This window comes from Lonchura striata, chromosome 3 (genome assembly GCF_050655825.1).
Source record: "Lonchura striata isolate lonStrDom1 chromosome 3, ASM5065582v1, whole genome shotgun sequence".
Lineage (NCBI taxonomy): Eukaryota > Metazoa > Chordata > Aves > Passeriformes > Estrildidae > Lonchura > Lonchura striata.
In genome coordinates this window covers 81,044,744-81,072,171 of record NC_140705.1, presented here as the reverse complement: position 1 = coordinate 81,072,171, position 27,428 = coordinate 81,044,744, and the positions used below count along the sequence as shown (strand labels likewise).

At 41.7% G+C, this 27,428-nt stretch overlaps 1 protein-coding gene across 1 annotated transcript in view; it reads right to left on the bottom strand.

Moving 5' to 3' along the window:
• Nucleotides 1–27,398, bottom strand: part of LOC146767962 (visual pigment-like receptor peropsin) — a 54,977-nt gene extending 27,579 nt beyond the window's left edge. Inside the window, exons 1-2 of the mRNA XM_085576929.1 lie at nt 11,759–27,398; nt 3,703–3,908 (exon numbers count right to left, since the gene is read on the bottom strand). Of these exons, the coding sequence (XP_085433055.1) occupies nt 3,703–3,908; nt 11,759–11,879 (327 nt within the window). The 5' untranslated portion in view covers nt 11,880–27,398. The remainder of the gene's footprint in view (nt 1–3,702; nt 3,909–11,758) is intronic.
• Nucleotides 27,399–27,428: the final 30 nt, after the last annotated feature.

Genomic DNA, 27,428 nt, shown 5'->3' with positions numbered 1-27,428 from the left:
CTGACAACCAGTGCGTTGGTTGCTGCAGGGTTCGAGCTGCGCAAAGACAAAATTCAAAAGATGCCGCCCTGGAGATACCTGGGTTTGGAAATTAGTAAGCGGACCATTGTGCCGCAAAAATTGGCAATTAAAAACGCAATTCGGAATCTTGCAGACGTCCAGCAGCTGTGTGGATCTTTGAATTGGGTGAGACCCTGGTTAGGTATTTCCAACGAAGACCTAGCCCCTCTTTTCAATTTATTGAAAGGGGGGGATGAGCCTAGTTCTCCCAGGGAGCTCACCCCAGAGGCCAAAGCTGCTTTAGAGAGGGTCCAGGAGGCCATGTCTGCCAGGCAGGCCCACAGGTGTGATCCGGGCCTGCCCTTCAAATTCATCATTATGGGCAGACTGCCACACCTCCACGGCATCATCTTCCAGTGGGCAGAGACCCCGGGAAAGGGCACGGACCAGGGCAAAAGGGACCCACTCTTAATCATAGAGTGGGTATTCCTGAGCCACGCTAGGTCCAAAAGACTAACTAAGCCACAGGAGCTAGTGGCGGAACTGATCCGCAAGGCACGGATGCGGATCCGGGAGTTGGCAGGTGAGGACTTTAGGTGCATTTACATACCTTTAAAATTGGAATCGGGCCAATTCACCAAGGCCATGTTGGAACACCTGCTGCGAGAGAATGAATCTCTGCAGTTTGCTCTAGATAGCTACACGGGCGAAATTTCTGTTTTGAGACCGGCCCACAAAAGTTTTGATTCGGATGTCCAATTTGAGCTCAAAGTAACTCAGATTCAGAGCAAAAAACCCCTAAAGGCTCTGACAGTTTTTACTGACGCGTCCGGAGGCTCCCACAAGTCAGTGGTGACTTGGAAGGATCCTCAGACTCAGCGGTGGGAGTCTGATGTCGCTGTGGTGGAGGGATCCCCACAGCTAGCTGAGTTGGCCGCAGTCGTCAGGGCTTTTGAGAGGTTCTCTGAACCCTTCAATTTGGTTACCGATTCGGCATATGTAGCAGGTGTAGTATCTAGGGCACAGGATGCAATCCTGCAAGGTGTTTCCAACGAGGCCCTCAATGAGTTGCTCTCAAAGCTGGTTAGGCTAATCTCCCACCGAGAGCAACCCTTTTATGTAATGCACATAAGGTCCCACACTGAACTGCCGGGGTTCTTGGCCGAGGGAAATCGGCGTGCCGATGCTCTCGCAGCCGCCCCCGTGCAGCTGGCGCCACTCCCGGAGAAGTTCCAACAGGCCAAGATCAGCCACCAGTTCCACCATCAGAATGCGCCTGGTCTGGTCCGGGAATTCCGCCTAACCCGGGACCAGGCCAAGGCCATCGTGGCAACCTGCCCGTCCTGTAAGTCGCTCCCCTTACCATCGGTGAGCGCCGGGGCTAATCCCAGGGGTCTCCAGTCCTGTGAGGTGTGGCAAATGGACGTTACTCATGTCCCTTCCTTCGGGAAGAAAAAGTACGTCCATGTCTCTGTGGATACCTTCTCTGGGGCAGTTTTCGCCTCTGCCCACACCGGAGAGAAGGCAAAGGACGTTGCAAAACATCTGGTCCAAGCCTTCTCTATGCTGGGCGTCCCCAAATTAATCAAAACAGATAATGCCCCCGGGTATACCTCCAGGGAATTTGCCAGCTTCCTGCAACAATGGGGGATAGAACACAAGACCGGCATCGCCTATTCCCCCTCAGGTCAAGCGGTGGTGGAACGGACTCATCAAAACATCAAGAGGATGCTGAAGCAACAACTTTCAGCATCCAGGCATGAGTCCCCCCAGGTCCAGTTGTCGCGAGCCCTGTTCACCTTGAACTTTTTAAATTGTTCGTTCGAGTGTCTCAACCCTCCCATTGTGAGGCATTTCAGGGCATCAGAGCAGAGCCAGGTCAGGGAGAGGCCGCCAGTTCTCGTTAAAGATCCAGAGACCTGGCGGCAGGAGGGACCCTATGACTTAGTCACCTGGGGACGGGGATATGCTTGCGTATCCACGCCCTCAGGCCTGAGATGGGTCCCTTCCAAGTTCGTCCGGCCCTATGTCCCAAAAAACATCGAAAAGAGACCATCTAGTCCTCAGGTGGGACATGCGGCCCTCCGCAGGCGGAGGAGGTCCCCCTCCCCCGATTCCGATTCGTTTTTATATGACCTCCCGTTCCCCTTCCTAGGCTCCACAGAGTCCCTTTTTCTTTGGAGGATGGACCTCCCTATTAATTTTAAGTATTAATTTTCGTTTCAGTTTATTTTGCAGAATTGCGCCCGCCACCACCGGTCCACCCAGCATGTTTCCACCAATATGCCTCATCCTTCTGGGCCTCTCCATCGCCCCACATCTCCTGCATTCGTGGATTGTTCCTCAGCCTTTGGAGTTCGCTGGCGTGTGCTGTGTGAAATCGAGTTCAAGGGCTGAGGACGTCCGGACGTCCATCTCGAGAATGCAGGAGATGATCCACCACATTCAGAAGGAGTCCGCCGGATGGCTGGACTCCCTCTTTGAAGGATGGGGCCTCGCTGGGTGGATCCGTTCTCTAGTACAAACAGGCATCGTGCTGCTGCTGGGGCTCATCGCCTTTGCTGTGGGCTTCAGCGTGGTCAAGAAGCTATTGATGAAAGCCCTCAATAACACCATTCAAGTCAACCACGCCGCAATGTCCGACCCCGGTGAGCTCCAGCCCCTCAACACCAAAGAGCAGCAAAAAGAAGACCAAACTGAGAACGATGTCTGGTTCGAGGAAGAAACAAAAGACTTTGACTCCCCAGTTTAAAAACTTATGTTTTACCTCCCTCTCCTTCTTTTCTTTTTAAACAAAAAAGGGGGAGATGTGGTGGTGCGTTTTTTATATATTTTATGTACGGTTTTCAGAATTTGTATTTCTTAATGGTTTGTCCCTGTTTCCCCCCTATTTGTTAAGTTGGTACATCCTTTTGTTCTGTTTTCCCGCCTGGTCCTCCTTTCCCGCCTTCCCAATACCTGTCAGTCTTACCCAAAAGTGCTGTGTCATTCCCCTGTCCCCTCCCAGGTGCCTTGTCCGTCACTCGGTGTTCCTTCCCCTCTCTCCAGAAGCTTCCACTCAGGGCACCGAGTGATTGGACGAGGGCCTGGGGCCACTCCTATGACCCCTTCCCATTGGACCAGGCGGAATCACCCCACCTTGGAGCCACTCCCTTCCCCATTCCCAATTGGTTTTCCCCTCCTGGTCACCACTCCCATTCCCCTCCCAAACCCTATAAAAGTCTGTCCCGAACCCCACTCGGGGTTCCAGTCTGCCTGTTTGGCTTCCCTGCGTTTGGCCACGTTGGCCACCTATTAAAGGAGCATTTAACCCAGGCTGGATCCAGGCTTTCTTTTTCCTGCGGGGCTTCGCCACGTAAATCAGGACCCACGAGGACACCTCTCTAACCCCGCTAGGGAGCAGCGAGAGGTGCCTCATTGCCCGTCCTCACCCCAGGTGCAGAGCTAGCCGGGGTTGAGCGTAAGATCAGTGGGCATTTGGGGCTGAGGAGCGCGGCACACAGGAAAAAAAAAACACTGAAAATTGGTGAAGGACCAATCAAATGCATAGATTTACAGGTGTAGCAAAAGAGAACACACTCCTTTTGAAGGGTTACTGACTGCTTCCTTTCATGCTTTGGGTGCTGTCTGGTTATTTATATACAGCACACCCAGAGAAATAGCTACACCCATTTTGTCTAATTTAATCTAATTCAGTCTTACCTGGCAAGTCCATATTGAAGTGATAATGAATCCATCATCTCTGAAGACATTGAAGATTTCAATGATGCCCCGTGAATAACCAAACACGGAGATACTGGCATCTGACACTGCCAAGTTAAATGTGAGGTAGTCCGTAGGCTGCAGAACATGCCTTTGTTTATACAGAACAAAAATCACAATGCTGTTTCCAAACCAAGACAACCAACCTGGAAAAAAAAATTAAATCCATGGAACTTGATGATCTTTAAGATCCCTTTGAACTCAGTCCATTCTACGATTCTATGAAATCAAAAAGTAAATAAAGAAAGAAGCTGTTGAGTGTGTAAATGTATGACATATCTTCTAAAATTCCCTTTCATTCCATTGGAAATATATTAAGCCAGATTATCCCCTAGAAAACTATGCATGAAGCCTTTCTGAGCAGCTGTGTGCATTTCAGAAGTAGGAGCAAGTAATTGAGTGCAGCAATAAAACAGAGCAAAGGCAAAAAGCTGCTGTTACACCTACTGAAGATGCACCATTTTAAGGATCTAAAGTGGATTTTTTTCCTGAAGTTTTTTTCCTTAAGTGGATAGATGGAACTTGTAAGTGTTACACCTGGGAAAATAGGAAGGAAGAAAGATTGGTAGAGTGGAGCAGAGACTACAGTTTGCCAAAATCTGCAGCTGTTTAAGTTCCTCTTATACAATAATGGATACAGAAAGTTCATGCACGTAGCCAGAGGGCTGCTTTATCAGTTTTCCTTAGAAAAGGGCAGCCAATACTACTAGGTTTCTTCTCTTAGAACAATCTAGGATCTCTTTGCAGCAAAGTCTGTCCCACATGGGAATATTTTTCAGTAATGCACATGACAATCCATATGAAGAGAATATTTTAAATAGAACTCCAAAGTCTCTTTTATTTAATTTTTCAGAAAGCTGCATTCTCTCTTACTCTCCAGGAACAGAGATGCCAGACTTGTATGTGTCTAAGTATGTGAACAAAACACAAGGGAGATAACTGTAAAGCTGGTGAAAGTCAGGCACTTACTCTGCTGGAAAGACCTAGAGTTTCCAAATGTCCACAGATATTGCTCTGCCCATCAGTGTAAGACCCTAGTGTCTTGCATCCCACTTTTTGAAATTACAGAGATATGTAGAGATGAATGACTTTTAACAGAAAGTATATTGGTAAGTGTCAAGCTCAGTGATGAAAATGTAGCTTAGCCAGTAAAGGGGGTAGAGGCAGATACCTCCTGGTGAGGTGCTCTGGGTTCTTAGGAGTGGGAGGGAGTTGGTTGATGGGACAGTCTCTGTATGGCTCTGTGAACTGCTTCTTCTGTAGAAAAATTTACTTTTAATAGTTTCTCTTTGCTGCATGGCCAAGCTGCTGCTGCTCTGCCTTGTTTAGTAAATGCACATGGTTTACTGAACAGTATTTGAACTGAGAAGAGCTGAAATGTCAGCATATGATATTGACCAGAAAGAGTCACTGGTGCAATGATACACTGAGATATACACATACATTCTATATATATCTTGTTACAAGTTCAGCAATAAGTATACCTTGTTCTGGCCACTAGGTGACAATGTTTCTTAATCAAATTTTGTTTTGAACAACTGCATGCACTTTAACTTAGGGATTTTCTGACTTTTGTTTGAGTCTAGGTATTATAAATAGGCAGAGCAGAGCACTGGGGGAGGAAGGTTTTGGGAATGAATGGGGATAGTCTGCAATGCAAGTGTGGGAGTTGTGTTGTTTATGTATGTTGGTTCTACCCTCTGCAGGGTTAGATAGTTATCAAGGCAATATGTATGAAATATTTTTCTCTGTCCATATGAAGACATAGTGATAAAATGGCAGACAAAATAAAATGGCACAATTTTACCAGTGCATTGTAATGGATAGGAAGGCTACCCTCACATTGTCAGACACCTGCCCTTCCTGGGAACATACAGAACAAATTCCCCCTAGCCTGGATGGTAAGGTGTCTTAAGTTAAAGTGTCTTAAGGAAGAACTTGAGCAAAACATCACATCAAACAACATTGCATATTTTAGAACAATGAAAGGTGAGAGAGACCTAGTACTTGTGATAATTTTTGGGACCTACAGTCACAAACTGAGGCTGGAGATGAGGGATGCATTGTGGAACAGAAAGTTACAGAGTATGATTTCTGCAGGTAGGCACAGTCCTTTTAAGCAAAGCAGTGGAGAACCTGCACCATCATATTCAGTCCCTAAAATGGTCTGTCTGGGTAGTAGACCATATTGGTTTGGATTTTTAAAAAACCAAAGAAATGGAAGAAAATCAGTTCTTAGTAACCATGCAATAACAAAATCAGTGGTCACATAAAACTAGAGCAGTGACTATGGGACACTGGATCTCTGTGCCAGCAGATATATGTGCTAGTATGGGTTGCTGCCTGTATTGACTGACTGACTTAAAAAACCTGAAACAGACCACCCCAAGGCAGAAAATGACCCCAACCAAAAGAATGGCTCAAACCAAACAACCCCTCTCCCTTCCTCCCCCAAGCCCTGACAGCGTAACAGGGAAGGAGGTTGAAAATTCAAGGCAAGCAGAGCAATAGCACTAACACTCAGTGAGGGCAGAGATCTCCTCAACTGCATTTCAGGTGTTTGCCTCAGGGTACACCAGAGGTAGATCAAGAGTCCAGAAAGCAACCTCTGAACTTTGAAGTGCCTCCATGTTGCCAGGTGTCATCTCAGTAAAACAGAAGATAGAAAGTAAAAAACTGAGAGAACTTGTTCCATCTTTGGCAAGCTGTCACTAATATTCACTCATAAGAGTATGCAGAAAAAAACCCAAACCAACCCCAAAATCCAAACCCAGCATACTAAGGCAATCCTGGTGTAAAAAGAAAAATTTCAACTGAGGTCAAAATGTGGAGAGAGAGAGAAAAAAATGGCATCTAGGTAGAAATTGAGCACTGCCACCCAGCATAAGGTTCAGAGATGGACCACCACTTCTTTCCCATAAGCACAGAATAGAGTTGTTCACAGACTTCAGTTGTTCATCAGAGAGATGCTAGATCTTCTGATGTGGCAAAACACACAGATAATATGCAAATACTTTTTTGGAAATATTGGGAGGTTGGAGGAATAGGATGAACAGCAGTATTAAAAATGTGGTATCACCCCTATATAATTCAGTAGTAATCCTTCTCCTGGAATAACACTCTCTAAGAAAGCATTTTAATCCACAGATGTCAAAAGCACGTCTCAAGGGAGTCTGGTGCTGTTATCCATTATTTCTTATGGAGAAGCAGAAGAGCTGCCAAGCAAGCTGGTGAAAGTTAGCTTGCTTGGCAGCCCTTCAGCTGTTCACACACTCCTGTGTCAGTGTGATGCCCACCAACTCATGCAAAGAAAGCACCAGAAAGGTAGCTAGAAAGAGTGACTAAGGAGACTGAAAATCTTTCTGCTGAAAGCAACTGAGAACACTGAGATTGTTTAACTCTAAGAATATTGAAAAAGTACCTTGTAATTTTAAAAATATTTCTGTCAAATCATTCCATCCTGTACATTCAGACATGCCCTATTTTTTCCTCATGTACCTGAGATGGACATTGAACAAGTAATAAGGCTCCATGCAGTTTCATTGTTAACATTGTTTCTGAAGAATTAAATTTGGCACAAATGAATTAATAGCTCTGAACTGGTCATCCACATTTCCAATAAATTAGTTCACCTGTGCCCAGCCAGAATAGGTTATTATGCTTTCTACTTAGACTTGCTCCTATTAGACATTTTTGCACGGCCTTTACTTGTAAAACCTGGCAAGACTGAAATGGAAAAATGGGTATTACAACTCAGCCAAGTAATTAAAATATATATGAAGCCTTAAGTGGGAGAATTCAAGAAGTGAGAGCAAAAGGTGAGGCCCAGTGTCACAAGACAAACTAAACTCTTTCCTCAGCAAATAACCTTCCTCTACAACAGAAATTGGATTCAGCATCTTAATGCAGAGCAGGCATGAATGAAACCACTAACTTATGCAACTACACATACACAAACATAAATGCCTATCAGAAGAGGCTTGCTCCAAAAGATTTCCCACCTAGAAAACTTTAATTAAAACAGTGCTAAAATCCAGAGATTTTGCAAAGCTGTCATTGACTACTGCAACTGTTAAGTGACCCTATTCTGTTTTCAGTCTTCGCTGCCAATTACACACACACAATATCCTGCCCAGGGCATATTGTCAGTTCTGTCAGGAAGGAAAAGAGTCATCTTGTTTTAGACTTGACAGAGCATGGACAGATTATTTGTTCAATAAATGCAATCATTTTGGGGATGAATGTTCTGTGAATAGCTTGTTTCGTTTCCCACCTTCTCAGATTTATCTGTCAAACAAAATCCCAAAATAACACTCATTCTGTCACTTGTCAAGTAACAGTTTACTATTACCACTCAGAAGTGAGTGCCTTTTAAAGGCATGTTTGGATCTTGTCGTCTGTTCTGATGGGATTGGTAATGCACTTAGCATGCCTTTCTGATGGAAGCACTCACAAATAGTCAGAATTTGCCCTCGAATAAATACTCTCTCCTACTGGCATAAAATTTCCTTTTATGCCTTGTATTTACTCTAACAGGCCCAGGTAAGAGTGAAATGAGGGAAAGCAAATAGAGAACAAATTATGCATAAATGCAGAAAAAACCAAACTTAAGAATTCCAACTTAAGAATTATGAAGCAAAAAATGCTTTATATTTTTTCCCCATGTCTAGAAGCTAGCAGCAGTGGGCAGTGCTTTTAAATTCTACCTCATAATTTAAATTGTACAAGGATTTTCCACAGTACTGCACCACTTATGGCAGAGGCAAGAAGAGTTCAGATGTAAACCCAGCAGCAGTACAAGCTCTCACCTGTCTGTTTGAGACAGTTTTGAGCTCATTGAAGGGAAGCATGGGAGCAGACTGCTGCCTTCAGAAAGAGGATGCTGACACAGGTGACCTAGTGCAGGGTAATACAGCGGTTGCTTTCACTTGCAGGTAGTCCCTCTGAGAGTGGATCACTGCTGTTGAATGGGCATTGCAACTTCCCCCCACTTTGCTGATCCCCTGGCCGAAGCATTAACAAGGAGAATGATGGAACAGTGGCTTGGGTGTCAAGAAGCAGTGCAGTGGTCTCAATGTCCATCAGCATTTGCAAAATGCAGCACATGCTTCCTCGCAGTGCCAGCACATGACACTGCCGCACTCAGGTTTTCATGCAGGGTGCTGAGGAGCCCCCACCTGGATCCAAAACTGCCTGGCTGCTGTACCACCTACAGCACACACATCAGTGTACTGTCTGCCACAAATCACAGCTGTGCTACCTGTCACCTGGGAGAATTTCTAGGAGGGGACACACAGAGGTCTTAGCTCAGCAAAAGGTGTTAGATCATGGTTCTTGGATGTTCATTACCTCTGTCAAAATGAGTGACTCCAGGAAGACTTGGCCAAACGTAGTCAGGTTTTTAGGACTTTATCCTGCGAAGGTGAGGAGATTCAGAGGAACCCTATCTTCTGGACAAATGCTAATACCAATCACATACATCTTGTTGGTTTTGGAAAAGTACATCAGAATTTGAAAGAAGCTGCACTGCCATACTTAAATTTGAATGAAAAGAAAATAGTAACTAGAGAAGTGTTATCACTGAAGCCATTTTCCAAGGCATCAAAAACCCAAGAGTATCAAATATGAACATCTTTGGGGCTTTGTGTAAGGAAGTATCTGTAAACTTCTGCTAATGTAGATTGACTTGCCAGAGCTCTAAAGCACCAGAGGTACAGGAAGCCTGCAGATGGACTGGCCCTTTTTCTCTGCTGCCAGAAGGATGAGAGGGTGTCTGTGTGACAGAGAACTTGTTCTGCCACATCACAGCTCCCTGGATAGAATGAGTTATTGGTGTACATTAAATAATCATTATAAATTGCTGTGGCTATTGCTAGCAGGACTGTGACAGCAGACCTTTGAGGAGATAAGAAATTAGGACTTTCCTGATTTATGTATAAATAACATATTTTTTCAAAAGTTATAATTTCCAAAAGGTATATATACATCCATCAGTTTTAACCAGATCTACGCTACACTACACTTGGAGTAGTGCCTCTGTTGGTTGTACATACTCTGCAAGAAAAGGAACTTAAGTTTTGAATCTTGAGGTAAGTTTCAAAACAGCAGCTATAACATGCAAAGCACTTGTAAACTTTGCTGAAGGATCTGAAAGGCTCAGGCACCTAGGTATTTGCTAGAAGATGTGAGATCATTACCAGGAAGCAGCAGAGGAGAACATCTCTGCTAGCTGATTGATGGAAGAAGTTTGAACTACCAGTGTGATGCAGAGGCAATATTGGGAGGGATCAGTAGAGTTGATAGACTGCAAATATGAATGTGAATAGTGATGGCAAGACCCTGCTTGGATGCTGTATTCAGTCCTGGCTATAAGGCTGAGATAAATAAATATAATTTCCCCCTGCCCCACAATCAACCAACAAAATAAAATTCCCTCAATTGCTAAATACAGGAATACAGAGGTAGACCTCAAGGTATGATTGTTCCTTCAGGAGCATAGATTGGCCATAGGATGTCATTTACAAGCAAAAATTTATTTCAATTGAAAGGAATGACCAAAAATTGTATAAAGTTGTTGCAATAATTTCAGCTAAGAATTTAGGTGAAGGCTCCTATCCAACAGTGGAACAAAATCAGGAACATGTTATCAATTGGGAGAATGACAGCACCAAAAAAAACCCTAGCCAGTTATATGAGAGAGCATAATAGCTGTGTAAATGAGATTATACATTGTCTCTGTAGGGGACTGGCTTTGCTGACCTAAGATGTTCTTTCTAGTCTTAAGTGCAACTGCTTAATTTTTTAGCTGATGGTACAGACAGTTCCCAGCCATTCACGAGGGGATATGCAGATGAAAACAGAGTGGGCATAAACTGGAATACCTCTGATTTACCTTACAACCACTCTCCTAAGAGAGAAGCCATATATATTTCTACTAGAATCTCTGTTTTTGTTCTAAGCACAACTTTCCCTAGTTTCTATAGATAAAAATTAGAAAGTCTCACGTAAAAATATCAAAATACTTAGTATTTAATATTTTAACTTCCACAGGCCTTTGTCAATTGTAAGCAGAGGGCTAATAACTTAATTGAAATATGTAATAAGTTAAGAATAAAAATAATGTGTTAGGCCAATAATTTAAAAATAGACATGTTTTTCTATGTCTTCTAAATATGCTGTAGAAGAACAACCGATTTAATAAAAGTTAAATTTTCTTCTATTCTTCTGTGAGGTTCTATGATTGATATTTTTATTACTTAGCATCCTTGCACTTTTTGAAATTTTAAAACGTTTCCCTGTGTTAGGCAGTAAGTCTAAGCAAAATAGATAATATTTAAAATAAAAAAAAACAAAATTACAGTGGTATCAGAATGCATTTATACTGAGTGCCATTTTCAAATCCCTCTTACACACTTCTAGTAGCTGTCTTCCAGTGGAATTAAAAGAAACATTTGGTATTGTGATTGCTAACACAGTATAAGGTTCTAGTACTTAGATCTTTCTCCGAGTCTACTTGAAGAAGTCAACTTCTATATTTATCCAGCGTTTTAAGCACCAACAATACAAAAAATTAAAGTTAAGAACCACAATACATATTTTGTGTCTCTCCAGAAGATAACTGTGGGATGCCAACAAACTGTCAACAGCCACAATTCTGAAAAACAGGGAACATTTATTCAGTGCTATTGAAACACAAGAAATATGGAATTATCATGTACTTCTTTTGATAAGGTACTTTTTTATCTTCCCATGTATTAAACTTAATGAATATTGGTTGAAAGTTTACAGGTTTGACTATTTATTTTTCCACAAGATTTCTGCATAGATTATAAGTCTCTTTTTAACAAAAGTAAGATGTACTTCTCTGATCTTGCAATTGCTGAAAAAAAGTTACATTTTATACCATCCTTTTCCATTAGGGATAAAATGAATCACATTGAATTTGACAACAACATCTATTTAAGAGTTTCCTTTCACACCCAAGCCAAATACCTACCTAAAGCCAACAGGTAGAAACCTATTATAGTCTCTCCTTGCTCTGTTACAGCCGCCTCTCTGGTCAGAAAACTGATGTTGTTGTTCCTCCAGGGTGCCTGTGCAGAAAACTGAACAGACATTTTCAGTGGAGCTTCTGATGCAGAAATCACCCTTCCCCAGAATGTCTTGGTGGATAAAATGGCTCCAGCCTTTTCCTCAGTTTCTGCTCGCTGTATTCAAGGGAGCTGTCAATAAGACTAATGATCTAAAGAAGAAAATCTCAAGGGACAGGAGCTTTGCAGCCTTCTGACCTATTCTTCTTCACTAATCCTATCTATTAATACAGCCTGTAAACCTGTGGCCAGCAAAAGACATTACTGCTAGTGCAAAAACCTCTAATGAAGAGTGTGTATCTGACAAAAGAGACAACTTCCTTTAAAATAAGGTGACACCACAAAATCTACAGGCTCACAGACACACCCACACCATACTGATAGTTGCTTAATAGCTGTACTTTCATCTTTTTCTCTTTACTGAAGATGAGTGCAATTTTAGTTCAAATGAAATTCAGGGAGAATCTCACACAAATTAATAAATGGCACAGTGCAAAAAACCAAAACAGGGAGGTGTGATCACCTGAGAATGTGACTTTAACATAGCAGAAAAAATAATCTAATAAATTACTTTACCAGCAGGATAGGTGTTAATTTAAAAAGAAGGGAAGGTAATTTCCAGTACAGGTTGAAAAAAATGTAAGTACTTTGGATCATATTTTTAGACTGCTAAGGACTCTCCAATCTTGGAGTAAGGTCCAAGTACAATGTTGGACCCATATGTTTTCCCATACTGTTGGAAAATGAGATCTTGTTTTGTTGAAGTGAGAGGGATTTGAGTCAGCTGGGAATACTTTTAGTCTTTTCTGGGGTATCAATGATTGCATTTTAGATATGGCCTCTCTTAATAATCAGGTTGTAGTCATAACTGATAAAAAACTTGAGTCTAAATTAATTCATTTGGAGCAATGTGGGTCTCAGATTCAGTCAAAGAGAGAAACGGGAGTTTCTAGCCGGGCAGAAGCCTGGGAAAGAGTTGGAAAAGAATGTAAATAATTATTTATCTCTCTTGTTATTCACATTGTTTATAGTTAAGTTCTATCACTGTGCGTCAAGCACTTTGCACCAATGCTGTCAGTTGTTTTCACTTCAGGACCAATGGAGTTGGTCCTCACAAATCTCTGTATAAAAAGCAGTGTATTTTGAATAAACCAGAGTTTTACTCTCAGCAGCCTTCTGAGCCAGAGTCTCTTCATTCCTGTCCTGACTCGACAGCGACAGAGCAGCAAAGTGGTTAAGCTTCATTTTTGGTGATTGTTTTTCCCCCACCCCAGTCTTCACACACTGAGAGTGATTAATACCTTGATCGGCTTTCAGTTTTCTCCTTCCTCCTTCTGGTGGCATCCTCCAGTGAAGAAGAGAGGCTGGGCAAACTGCTGTGGTTTGTTTGGTGGGTCTGCAGGTGACTGTGCTTCCAAACGAGAGGAAGGCTCCCTCTGCAGATTACAGGAGCCTAATTTTGTGTCTCTCAGTGCTTTGGTGGTGACCAATTTAGTGTCTTCAAAGAGATTATCCCCAGGTGCCTTCACTGTCTTCACAAAGGGCTTTGAAAGGATTAGAGCAGCATATGCTATGGGCAGTTCTATAAAAGGACAAGAAAACTAAAATGTTGTGATAGTATTGGAAGAATTACTGCGTTTAGCACAGCTGCAACTGTGGGAAAGCATGTGAAAAATGCACTTGGCTATGAAAGGACCCTAAAGCACCCCTTTGCTGTAGGCTGGGCCCACAGGAGGGACACAAACAATACTGCAACTGCACCCCATGGCCACGCCAAATCACCCCCGAGGCTGCACCAAGGCTCGGGGCAGCCGCTGCTGCAGGGGAAATGAGTGAGGAAATGCCTGGAGCCACCAATGTCTTGGGATACCTGACTAAAGGCAGCGATGAAATGACCGGACTAGGACACAACGGGGCAATAAAGCCTGTCTTACCAACGTACTATACCAACCTGTGGTCTCTAAGGCAGCAGGCAAAGCCAATTTAGAGTAGATACAAACCATAAGTATCTTCTACTTGGGCTGCTAAAAAGTGCAACAGCCTTTGAATCCTCCCTATTTGCCTAAGCACTTTCAAAGTGACATATATACCAGCACAAAAAAGCAAATATCACAGCAGCCAGGACTGGCCTGGCATCCTCAGTCTGGTTATGTTGCAATCCAATGTGCTGTTTCCAATACAGAAAAATCCTAAAAATTAAAATTTGAGTGTGACAGAAAACATATGATGAATGTTCCCAACAAGCACCTGTTTTCCCTGAGGAGCAGAGAAATTTGGGCAGTTGCCAAAGAAATGATTATGTCAGAAAGCTGGTGTAAGTTCTCACAGCACTATTTTTTCACAATGCCTGTTATACATGGTTTAAAGGAAAGGACCGTAGAAGGAAGAGGCAAAAGGAAAACTTTTCAGAAGGAATGGGTTAAGATAAACCATAAGCAGATAAAAAATTTGTTGTATGGAGTAAAAGTACAGTTTTGTCTCGGTAAGGCATAAAATCTTCTGAAATTTTATAGAACTGTAATTGAGGGATTTCCAGGCAAATCCAATGGTATATTAGATGGAACTTGTCTACATAGATTCTTTTTGATGATTTATTTTCATTTTCACTTAACATTTTTAATTAGAATATTCCCTGCAAAATGAAAATAAACTGTTACTAGCCAATAAGATGTCACTTAGTCTTGCAATGAACAGTCACACAATGTTGAGTTATGCCTATGGATTTCATCAAGGTAGCCAGAAAATACATTTTATATCAGTGACAGAAGATCTTTTCAAATCCAGATCACGTATGTTTTCCCTGGTTCAAATAAAATACAGTTGTTGAAAGTATTTGCACAGATTCTTTTCTAATGCTCATTGAATGAAAAGGAAAAAAAATCCTGAGATCAGGTAAGTAATGCTTCAAACTTGCTGATTGACAAATGGGAATGACTGTGCCTGCTGCAAGCCATTTGGAATTGTTTATCTGTAAGAGCCAGATTTGAATCTACTCTTTTGTAACCAATGTCCAATTTTGTAGAACAAAATCACATCTGAAATATTTAAACTGAAGAGTGATCATAATGTAAAACAACATGCTTGACCATTTATATTTCAAAACATGCCTGTTTAACTCTGGATGTTAGCTCTTGCTGTGACATTCTAGAATGAAAACAATTGCACTCTATGCATTCTCTAGTTAAATGTCTAAACCACAATTTTTTGTGTTGGGTTATTTGTCAAACTCAGTTAAGACAATGGTTGCATCACATAATGAATATATTGCAAAATCCATACTTCTGCCATGATTTCTATGGACTTTAGCCTATTCAATTTCATACATTATTCTTCATCTCATCAATCCTGAATGCTAATTTTTCTCTGAGGGATTGTGTTCTATAGGTTGTGACTGATATTGAAAACTACATGACAGAAAAAAAAGCTTGGTCAGTGCTTATTACTGCAATATACAGTTTGAAATTAACTATTTCTCAAGGAATACTCTTTAGATTGATGCTAATACAAAAACAGGCTACTTTGCTTCTTCAGATATATGCTGCTTTCATGTTGAAAGATGATTGAAGAGAATGGAAAATACTTTGTGCAGATTAGGTGGCTGAAGCTTCGTATTATTTAAACTCCGTTTTCTGAGCTGAACTCACATTGCAGAGGTTAGGTGATGGTAAAGGAAATTAAAACTTTTTGGACAGCTGAATCAGTTTGCAAGAGGTCTCAAGTGAAGTGGGGTAAGTCCTGCTTCTGAGGTGATAGAGAGTTTCCTAATAAGAGGTGGGGCCATTCTTGGCAATCACTGAGAGAGTGGCTAAAAGGCAGGAGCCTTTCTGTGGCACAAAGGAATACAAGATTTGAGCCTTTTTATTTCTAACCTGTCTTAATGAGTTACACTGATTTCTTTTTTTATTATTATTAAAAGAATATTACTGTAGCTTCTTCTACAGTAAAACTTGGATTTTTGGCATTAAAAGCCTTCCAGTCATCCTTGGTGAGCTCATTACAGTAGCAGATTTAAACAAACCCAATTCAAAAGAATGGCTGGCTGGTGTTCTGTCACTGGGGTGCTTTTACTGTCTGTGTTACAGCAGTGCTTCACTGCTCCAGTTCGGAGGGGAGCCCAGTGAGAGCATCAATTTCCCCCAAATATGGGCTTGCATCATATGCCTGGAATTTCAAAATGGTACATGTTTTGAGATGCAAATACTGTTCTTTAATTTTTTAGGTGTTGTTTCAAAAAGGCAGAATATATCAGGGTTTTTCTACTTACCAAGCTCTGAAATACACTAACAGGGGTTAGTGTATTTGTGATTGATCTGTGATGATCTGTGATTGACTCATATGAAGAAATCACTCTCTGCAGAAAAGGCAGAACAAAACCTCCAGCATTTCATGTATCAGCAGTACTTTAATGTCAGGAGAAACTTAAAGTTGCATTCTAGGAACTAAACAAGCTATTGCAAATTCAGCTATTGCAAATTAGGAATTAGACGGGAAGAAACAGAGAAGCCAAAAGCCTTTTAAATGTATTTCATTTATGACGAAAAAAATAAATAAAGAACACTAACATGGGAAAAAGTCTCCATAACTATTCAATACAACACATACTTTCTAGCACCTATCATTCTCCCTGGTGTTATACTTACCTTTCAACTCTTTCTCTCGAGTCTTCAGGCAGTTGCCTTCAGTCAGAGGAGGAAATAGTGACAGGGAGCATCATTTTGCCCTTTTTTTTTTTTTTTTTTTTTCCTGAAAAGAACACGATGGCAGTGTCCAAGCAGCATGATGCTGAAATTGCTGGTTCCTTTCTTCTCTTTCTAAAGTCTGCTCGGAGCTTCATATGGTAGATTTTCTTTCTTACTTTACAGCTTGTTCTTTTTATTTGGTCTGCAACTCCACATTATATCTGAATGACTTGTATAAAAAATATCTTACATTTGTTGTATACCTCTCTTATGTTTCCTCTGGTACCTATAAACCAGTTTTACATGTGTCAAAGGTTCACATTTAATTGTTTGCTGCTAAACTATCCATAGGTCTTAACTATGGACATTCCCATGCCCTCTTTTCTTACCCTTTTCATGTCTGCACTCCTCTCCCCTGCATCTTGGGTTGCCACAGGCAGCCCTCAATCACCGTGTCTGGCCTTTTTTCCTTTACACTGCATTTATTCTGATGGAATAAATATTTTTCTTTGCACAAAATAATTACTCACTATTGTCTGTACAAAAATTGTGGTTATATCCCATGATCAGTGACCTGATATTTAAAATAAACTGCTGTCATAGCTAAGCCAGTTACAATGAAGTTCCAGGCAGGCTAAGGCAATCTGAGGCAAAGCAAGCCTGACATGCCTTAATGCTGCAGTGTCAGTGCATAGGCTGTGGTAGATCACTGGCAATAGCAGTAACTGTGTTTGTGTGCTACTGGTTACACAGATCAGGCAGTGGCTGCACAGGGCTGCACTGGCTTCACTAAAGTTTTGGTCATCACATAAAATTATAGAAAAAAGCAAATGCCCTGCTTAACTTCATCTGTTCTTTTGCTGTGTCAAATTATGCACAGGTTGATTCTGACCACTTTGAAGTGTAGGTTTTCCTTTTGGATGATACTTTTTGATTGCTTTTGATGACACTGAGCATGCTTAGCTCCAACATCCAAGCTAGCAAAACAACACAGACTTTTATCTTAACATATTCATGTGAGATTGTGTGCAGGCAGCATCAAATAGAGCAAAACCGAGGGCACCTAGGTTTTCATTGTGTTGCCTTTCCCATCATGTCTGAGAACAGCCTGTGAGGTTTCTGTCTTCATTATTATTATTTGTGTTTGCCTTGCATAAAACATCCAGAATTGGCAAGGTAGTAAGGTTCACACCCTGAAACTTCCTATTCAAACCCCAGGCATGTTGTCTTCCTAGAACTTCCATTCAAAGCGATGAGCTTTCCAAGGATTTAACCACAATTAGAATTTAATCTTGGATTAAGAGAATACACAACAGGAGGAAATTACTGAAAATATAAAAAATCTTAACCTGGTGTTATGCTTCTGTCAGCCAAATCCTCTTCAATGTTTCCAGATGCCAGTTGCTATTACAAACTGCATCCCATAGATGCCTATGAAATGTTTAATATTTGCTTTCCAGCAGGTATGGGAGCAGGTAATAGTAGTGGCTCATAACAATGACCAGTTTAGGAAACTGCTGCATCAGAGGAGTCCTACATGTGCTGGATTCTTCTATTTATGGACTCTTACCCTTTATGGACTGACTGTAAGTTTCTGATGAAAATCAGAAAGAATGCATCCTCCCAGGATCCTAAAAAGGAAAAATGTTTTTCTTCTGATACTTAGTTCATGATCCTGTACATCTCACACACTCACAGAGATAATGGACATTTCCAGAATACTGAGAATGTCACTCACACAAAGAAGATTAGAGCTCAGCATCTAACCTATTAGGAGGTCATTTGAAAACAGTACAAGTGTTTAGAGAATCACTTCCAGGTTATATAACAATACACAATCAGTTTAAGAATATAAAGTTTTATGGACAACAAGATAGTTTTCCTCACTTCCTAGGTTGTTGCTTAACATTAAATATTACCCTTTTATTTCTTATCTTATTCTGGGCTTTGATCTATACATCAAAATATCAGTACTAACAAGTCTTTATGTCCGAGCTCCCAAGAAAGAGGAAAACAAAAATTTCCTTTCATTTATATGATTTAATTTACTTCAGCCTAGTACTTTTCCATACATCAAAAATATATGAAAAAAAACCCAGACATTGTATTTATACTTACACAATGGTAAAGGTCCCTTGTTCCCTTGTTGAACAGGATATATGACTCTAAGTCTAACATCCACACCCTGGAAAGTTAGTGGGACCATTATTCTTGGACAAACCACTTCAGCTTTTCTTCCAAACTTTGGGGAAGAAGTCAGGAGTGCAATTTCTAGAAAAGCAAACTAAGGTTTGGATTGCCACTATGTACCTACGGGCTCTTTTGTGTGACTGCCAAAGAAATTCTGCATCACGCCCCAGTATTTGGGATATATGGTAAAACCCACAAGTTTTATCACAAACATTATTTTTTCACACAAACAGTTTTAATGGAAGCATCATTATGCCACAGAATACAATTGTTGTGTGAAGGGACTCCAATCTGGCTCAGAATTTAATTTGGCATTTTATAGCAGACAGATTTCTGCCAATAAGCTGTGTATAGACAATATTTTATAACCAAATTGTACACACTGTATTAGAGAGGAAGGAGCTGCATATCCTTACAAGCAGTGGGATTTTACAGAAGAAACTTTGACTCCATTAAGCTTTTATTTACTAATGACAAGACTTTTGATAATTTTCAACAACACTGGTGAAAGAAAGTGAAAAATGTCACAAACTCTGTATATTTTGTAATGCCAGAAAGCTCTGTTAAATTTCAAGGCTTTAGCTTCCCTAAGAATATTTAGGAAACATAATAAATACATTATATGTTATCCTATAGATGAAACAAAATCTATACGTGATTCTAAACCAGTGCACCTTAGGGGCAGAGCAGAAGCGGCAGCACTGCTGCTCCACTAACTTTCTAACACCTGAGCACCAGCATCAGCTGGGATTCAGCCCCAGCATCTGTAAGGAACAGCTCGTGCCTCTTGAAGTCCCTGTGCAAGGGCTACAGATTTTACCTTGAAGGTGGATGCAGCCTGCATGCAGTCACACACGTTTGCCAGAGAATGGGGGTGATGGGATGACAGGAGCACAGGCAGATTCCTGTGATTTCTGCAGCAATTCAGCCATCTCTCCCCTCATCACCACTGCCCACCCCACTCTCTCCTCCTGGGCTTTTGTGTAGAGAAAGGCTGATTCCCTTTACAGTCCCTTCTATAAGGATTTAATGGAGCTGAAGTACTCATTTACTTTTTTTCCCATCCAAACCCCAGGACCTGTACAAAATCCGAATGTATTATTTCAATTCATTGGGTTTATCTGGAGATGACTGCTTTCCAGCAGCATTTCCTAAAGAAAAAACTCAGGTGTGCCATGACTATCAGCTTGCTTCTCCCTGCAAATTTGAAGCAATGTCCCAGTCTCAACACCTGCAACAGGGAAATAGTTTCAGATGTAAGGATTATAAGAGGTTTCAGATAAAGATTTCTCAGCCTATAATAATGCCAAGTGAGAATTACTAATAAACTTTCCTAGCCTCTTCTCTTAAAAGGACATTTAAAAAGGGCAATAGTGGTTATTTGTCTGTCTTCACTATATGGCTGGGATCAACAGTCTTCTAGAAGACAGATACCATCACCTCAGCAGTCTTCAAGATGCCATGGTGGTACAGACAGGCTATAGATGTTAGCCTTCCTCATGGGAAACATTGATACAAGACATACACAAAGACAAAAAATTTATTTTGTTTTTTTTAAACTTCCAAGCATTTCACATTTCTAAGTTGATCTCTATAATGAAATGGTATTGACACTGCAATCTGAAATTAAAACGTTGACCAAAAAGTTAATGGGTACCACTAACTTCCACTGAAAAACAAAGAGCTTTTCACAAAGAGCTTTTGCATGTGAATGAATGCAGCATTTTTACAAGAGGAATAAATTCAGCACAACATAAGACCTACAGGAGAGGAAACACCATCTCTTCTTTCCCTGGAAAGTTTTAAAACATCAATATTCTTTGCAGGGACTCTGCTTTGAGATCAATTTAGAGAAAGGAAGGAAGCAGATGACTTCTCAGAGAAACAGGGACAACTCCAGTAGGGATTTCAGAGTGGCTTGCCTGAAAATTACAGTCTCCATGATCTTGTAAATGAATGGCAAAGTTCTTCAGCACTTCAAAAGAAGCAGTATCAGCTTTACAGGGCTGTTTGTGTATAAATAAATGGGCTGCTTACCTAGGCAAGAGCACATGCTACCAAGCAAGGTCAGAAGAGGTGAGGAGTTGCATCCAAACTGCAGCTTGACATGGCCAAGGAGTTGAGCACTTCACCACATTGCCCACTTTTGCTCATAATCCTTTGAGCAGGTCAGCCAAAGCTGTATCTGCTGAGGGAAAACAGAGACCATCACTGTTCACAGACACATAGGCAGTGAGCTTTCAAAACACTCTCAGTTCTTAGGTCACTTTACCAATGCAAACTGGAAAAATAAAGGATAAAATTTGAATGGCATTATGCACCATGCCAAGTCTTTTCACAATGGACATTTTATTTGCCCAGGCAAACTCAAAAATCCCACCTGTCTCAAGGCTTGGCTACAATTCACGCAAGTGATCTGAACCCTGCTTGCACCTGTGGGAAGTTTTAAGGTTCTTTTCTGATACTAGGTCAGAGATATTTTCTTTCTCATAACGCTTTCAATTACATAATATCTCTTGAGAAGGATAATTGTAAAGCTCAAGGCTACTGGAAGTTTCCTTTAAAATGCTACAAGAACTGATTCTCTAAAATCCTGACTGGAAAGAGGAATTGGTGGAGCTATCCATACTGTGGCAGTACTACTACTAAATGTTCACTTCCCCTTGGAGCAATAAAAAGTCAGATTAAAGGACATTTGTGTAATTTCAAGTGACAGAGGCAAACCCAAAAAACAGTAGCAATTGGTCATAGACAGAAGGTTGTCTCCATTCTCTATGAGGTTCCTTCACTGATCGCAGCAGGAGATTTAGAATGGATGAATACCAATACTGCAATGAGCTGTTAGTCAAGAACAAAAACCTTCTGACCTGTGAGAACAGCAGAAGGAAATCACGTTTCAGATGCTTCTTAATGCTGTCCTCATGATGAGGTACACAACTCAGGAGCCTGCATTGCCACTGCAGGAACAGTAAGTGGAGAGCTCTGAGAGAACACACCTAATTCACAATTATTCTCCTACATCTTTAAATCTATAACATAATCTGTGTGTCACATGGGATCATACAGATCTTGCTAATAGCTCAGTTGTTCCCTCTCCTTACATACACCTGCTAGAAACTTAGGGATGAGGAGGTATGCTTTGTTAAATAGATCCTTGATCCCACCTCTGGCCTGACACTTTAAATGATGGTAAATCTCAGCTGTGCATTTCCTGCCTCTCTCAGGGCTTTCCACATGTTTTGTTTTTTGACTCTAAGCACATTCACACCCATCACACCCAAAGAGTATGATTTCTATCACTTTAGATTTGGATGTGCCCCAACTTATCCCTATTACACGCAGCCAACACTGGAAGGAGTATGTCTCCCACACCATGAGAAAAGGGTTTCTGCAGTAAAGAGGAGCACAAGTCCTTCTCTCGGTAGTATTCCTGGCACAGCCTTGGATTATTGGCACTGTGATATACAAATATGTCATCCTAGTATTATCTCAGGATATATTCCCTCAAATACCTGAAAATGACTTTTCAGGGCCAAAAGGGACATGGCATCAAACAGCCAGGCAAAGACTCTCAGGGCACTTTCCATCATCTATGCAAGGAAAAGAATTGACCATAAAAAGCATATTTTATTTTGTTGCTCTGGAATAACAATGGATGCACTGCTATGTGGACTAGCAGAAGCAGCCAGGAAAGCTTACCTGTCAGCTTTGAGAAAGTCCCATGCCTTCTCTGGTACTGAGAAGGTACTGAGAAAGTAATGGTACTGGTTTGCTCTCCATACTGAGTCATATGAGAATATTATTACATTTTTATATTATTATGAGAATATAATATTATTATATTCAACACAGTTGACATTTATAACATCCTTTTGTTGCTCATTGTGAAGCTAAGATTTGTTGCCTCATTTCTCTTTACAGAGAAAAGCAAGGCACAACTTCTTCCCAAGGCTTTACTGGGAAAGGTAATGAGAAGATTCAGAGACAACAAAAGAAAACAATTCTTACCTGCTCTTGTGTTTGTCCCACATGGAATGTGATATGGAGATTGTTTACCCACGGTGATTGCTTGATTGGATTCTGGTGAAGGTTGTTTGGATTCATGGACCAATTGAATCCAGCTGTGTCTCGGGACTCTCAGCAGAGAGTCATGGGTTTTGTTAGTTAGATATAGTAAGTTAAGAAATAAGTATGTAGAATAGTATAGTATCTCTTTAAATAGTATGTTAATGTAATATAGTATAGTTTTAATAAAGCAAGTGTTCAGCATTCCAAAGCCTTCTGATCTGGAGCCAGACATCATTTTTCCTGCTGGGGGGTTGCCTGATTTCTGATAAAGATTTACTTTTAGCTTACACTTTTACTTTGCTATCTCTCTCATGGTGAAGCTGAGCACCCCATCTCAAGCTACCTGAAGCCAAAGTCTGCTCCCCTGAAGTCTAAGGCTTTCTCCCTCTCACTTGTCTTCCTCACACTCCATTTCACATCAGCCACCACGCAGACTGGCTCATCCCTGGCTTTCTGCCCTTCTGGGAGTTTCTAGTCTCTAGTGCTCCCTAGGCACAGGGTAGCTCTGGTTCTGTGAGCAGCTGAGACACATCTGCAGAAGCACCATTAGGATGGCGCATGTTTGTAGCCATTACTGGGCTTAGGGGTGAGAGGGACTGTGGCGTGCTGGACAGGGAGATGTGTATCCCTAGCTGGAGGCAGCATGATTTACTGTCTGCCAGGGCAGAGAGCTTGCTGGCTACAAATCCTATTTTGCCCCTGCACTTTTTGATGTTTAAAACTGCATTCTCTAACAGAAAGGCTCAGCTTTTACAATGCAAGTCTTCAAGAATAATTTCATTTCACAGGATCCTTTATATAGTAACAGCTATAAAGCCCCCTCAGCTTTCACAGAATCTTGTTTTTACCAGTCAGTACTGGGCCAAGTCACTGATGACAGAACCAGCCAAGAACGGCTACAAGTGACTTCAAGATGCATGGATATAAAAATTCATAAATTTTTAAAAAAATTAATTTATTGTTTCAGAAGAGATGACAGAAAACTCGCTGTAAGTAGCTGTGCATACAATGAAAATAGTAATTACTTGTTCCAGGCACTGAATGTCTTCAAAGAGGCCCTGGATTCCAGGGAAACAAGGTATATTGCAGCTGGCATCACACTGCAGTGATGCATAGTTCAGATGGCCTTAGGAAGAGGAAACACAGGCCTAAAGGTGAAAGCCCCTCAGATATTGGTAAGAAATATGTATGTACTGGGGAGCATTAAAAAGAGATAACTTACCTTACCCTCAGTATTTAACCCTCCACAGAATGAACTCCCATAGCAACTGCTGTATGAGAAAGAACTCATCCCTAGGGTCAGCTTTTGTAGATAAGCAAATTATCACGTTGTAACAAACGTTGTAAAACATGGCTTAAATTAATAATGACACACAAAGCCTTTCCTGTGCTTGTCATACCACCTTCACAAAGCGATGGCGTGTGAATAACTTATCTCTGGGGTACATCTTGAGATGCTACACTCGAACTGAGCAATGCTTTACTGGTGACGTATTGCTGCCATCCTGTGGCAGGCACACACATTTCAGACTGACGCTTGCCAGAAAGAAAACAGTCCTTCTTTAAAGGTGTCGTTTTAGAAAAAACTAAACAGTGTTATTCTTAAATGCCACAGAAGGAAAGCCAGCCGTCTGTAACCTGCAATATCCATATCTTAGAAAGCCATGAGCCATTATAGCGATTCTACCACAAATTACTTTCTGAAGCAGAAAATAAGGACCAGGTGGGAATGGGCTCATGTCATCTTTTTACTTGGAGAGGTATTGCAGCATTCAGTGGTCTAACTCCAGAGAGGATGTTAACCCCAGCCCAGTTCTACCCCTAACCATTTCAGACTGCTAGTTACAGAACAGACATAAATAAAAGGTTATCCCTGTTTCTGATGGCAACTGTGCCTGTGTCCTCAATTGGAAAATCCATAAAACAGCTGGAATAATTCACAGAATGACTAGGTTGGAAGAGAATTTAAAGATTGAGTCCAACCCAAAATAAGGTCAGCCCTCTGCTAAGACTGTATCCAAACACAACATAAAGAGCACCATTCCTAACACTGAGTCTAAGGGGTGTATTCAGGGAGGTGTGTGGCATAAATGAACCAGTGAATGACCAGTTGATTGTTACTTTCTGAGATTCTATTTCTCACATCTTTATGACCCAGTTCTAGTCTTTGGTAGGAGAAAGTTTTCTGTAACACGGCTTTGAGACCCAAGCACCTGGGAACACGCGAGAACTCACAGATTGACAGTAGTGGGTGCATTGCAGTATTGTTTAACTTGTTCCTCAATGACCTGGATGAAGGGGCAGATGCCTCCTCAGCAGGTTCACTGATAACACAAAGTTGGGAGGAGTGGCCGATACCCCAGAGTGCTCCACAGCCCTTGAGAAAGACCTGGACAGGCTGGAAAGATGGGCAGGAATGAACCTTCTGAAATTCCACAAAAGGAAATCCAGGGTCCTACACCTGGGGAGAAATAACCCTGGGCAACAGCACAGGCTGGGGGCTGACCTGCTGGAAAGCAGCTCTGTGGAGGAGGACCTGGGGGTCCTGGTGAGCAACAAGCCATCCATGAGCCAGCAGTGTGTCCTTGTGGCCAAGAAGGCCAATGGAATCCTGGGTGCATTAGGAAGGGCACTGCCAGCAGCTCAAGGGAGGTGATCCTGCCCCTCTGCCCAGCCCTGGTGAGGCACATCTGGAGTGCTGAGTCCAGTTCTGGGCTCCTCAGGACAAGAGAGACATGGAGCCCCTGGAGTGGCTCCAGTGGAGGGTAACAAAGATGATTGAGGCACTGGAGCATCTCTCTGATGAGGAAAGGCTGAGGGAGCTGGGTCTGTTCAGCCTCGGGAAGAGGCACTGAGAGAGGAACTCATGGGTGTCTGTGAGTATCTGAAGGGAGGTGCCAGGAGGATGGAGCCAGGCTCTGCTCGGTGGTGTCCATACTGTCAATGGGCAGAAACTCATGCACAGGAAGTTCCACCTGAACATGAGGAAGATTGACCCACATACCACTGTGTGGGTGACTGAGCACTGGAACAGATTGACCGTAGAGGCTGAGGAGTCTCCCTGACTGGAGACATTCCAGAACCATCTGGACAAAGTCCTGTGTAATGTGTTCCAGCATGACGATCCTGGTATCCAAGTTTTATCCACTATAAAGGAAACAAATGCAGCAACAAATTCAGTAACTAGATTTCCTGGTTCATAGCGTTTCTTTATGAATTATTGTTAGGACTGAACTGTGATCAGCTATTCCAGCAAGCCATTGCCGATCAAGACATTCAAACAAAACAGCTACAACTCCTGAGGTAGGTCCTGGTCAAAAGAACGTTAGCAAGGGAACAAGACATTTCATTTCACCAGTTCATTTCACCAGGACAAACCACTTTAACACATTCCTTCTGGTTCCTCAGGTGCAAGAAACTTAGTAAGGAAGGTAACTAGAAATTCTCCATCATTAGATGGACCCAAGAAAACGCTGCAACTACACTGCTACCTGTGAAATTGTAGGCACCTTGAAAATAAATTTTATTGTCTTTGCATAACAACACTGTATCACAGAGTGTTTCTTTTTAGGGTTAAAATAAACACTGGTGGGTCCACAAGAAAAGCAGAACACTGAATTCACACAATGTGACTCAAGATCCATTTTGTTCTGAGATTTCATATATTACTGTACGGCAGTCTAAGTGGTTTTCAGAGTGTCTTTCTATCCATGGTTAACTTGGGGGGATCACGAGTTTTAAAAATCAGGATTATCTGACTCCAATAATAATTCCACCATTGCCTAAAAGAAAGAGACAGAACATGAGGAATCAAGTAGTTTCAGGTTTGGATCCATCAGAACCAGGAGCACTCCACAGGAAAGCTTTGCCAGTGAGGCTGCTGCTGTCCACTGTGGCTGCCAGAGCAGGAGAAGCAGGCTTCTTGCTGCACAGGCTCAGCACCATCTACAGCTTCACGAGCTGAAACCCAGACCATGAACTGTCCCTTTGGAAAGGAGGAGACAGCTGCTGTGAAAGGTGCTGTGCAGATACACACTTGATTATCAACTCTGTTGCAAAGCACACAGGGAGACATTTCTGGTCTGGCTACAGCTTCCAAGGACAAGCACACAAAAAGAACCCAAGGTAATCGACTCTGGAAGCAACAATGATGTGAACAGCTACTGTACTACTCCAAGTTAAAGGCTACAATTACCTGGCATAGTCAACAGCAGATGCTCTTTATCACCTACTCCCTACATCAGTTGAGAGTCCAGTTACATCATATCTATCACCAGAAGGGAACTGATGTTGTTTTCATGTTTCTTCTCTTAACCAAAACTGTATCACTTTAGGACTACTTGACTACTTCTGACATCCTGTCCAGACAGACCTCGATTCAAAATTTTAACTCCATTCATGAAGCTAATAAACTTCAAACAAAATAGCTGAAACACAGAAAAAGGGTAAGATAAAACAAAAAAAAAGAACCAAAACCAAATTTAAAAGTGATACAAATAAATTAAGTACTTTAAAATTCAATGACTTTAGGGCAACTTTGCCTCCAGGACTCTTTGGAGTGGATTTTCACGAACTCTCTGTCAAGGTATCTGTCAGCTGGTTGTGGGTGGCCATTTACAACTGTCACATGCTAAAACTA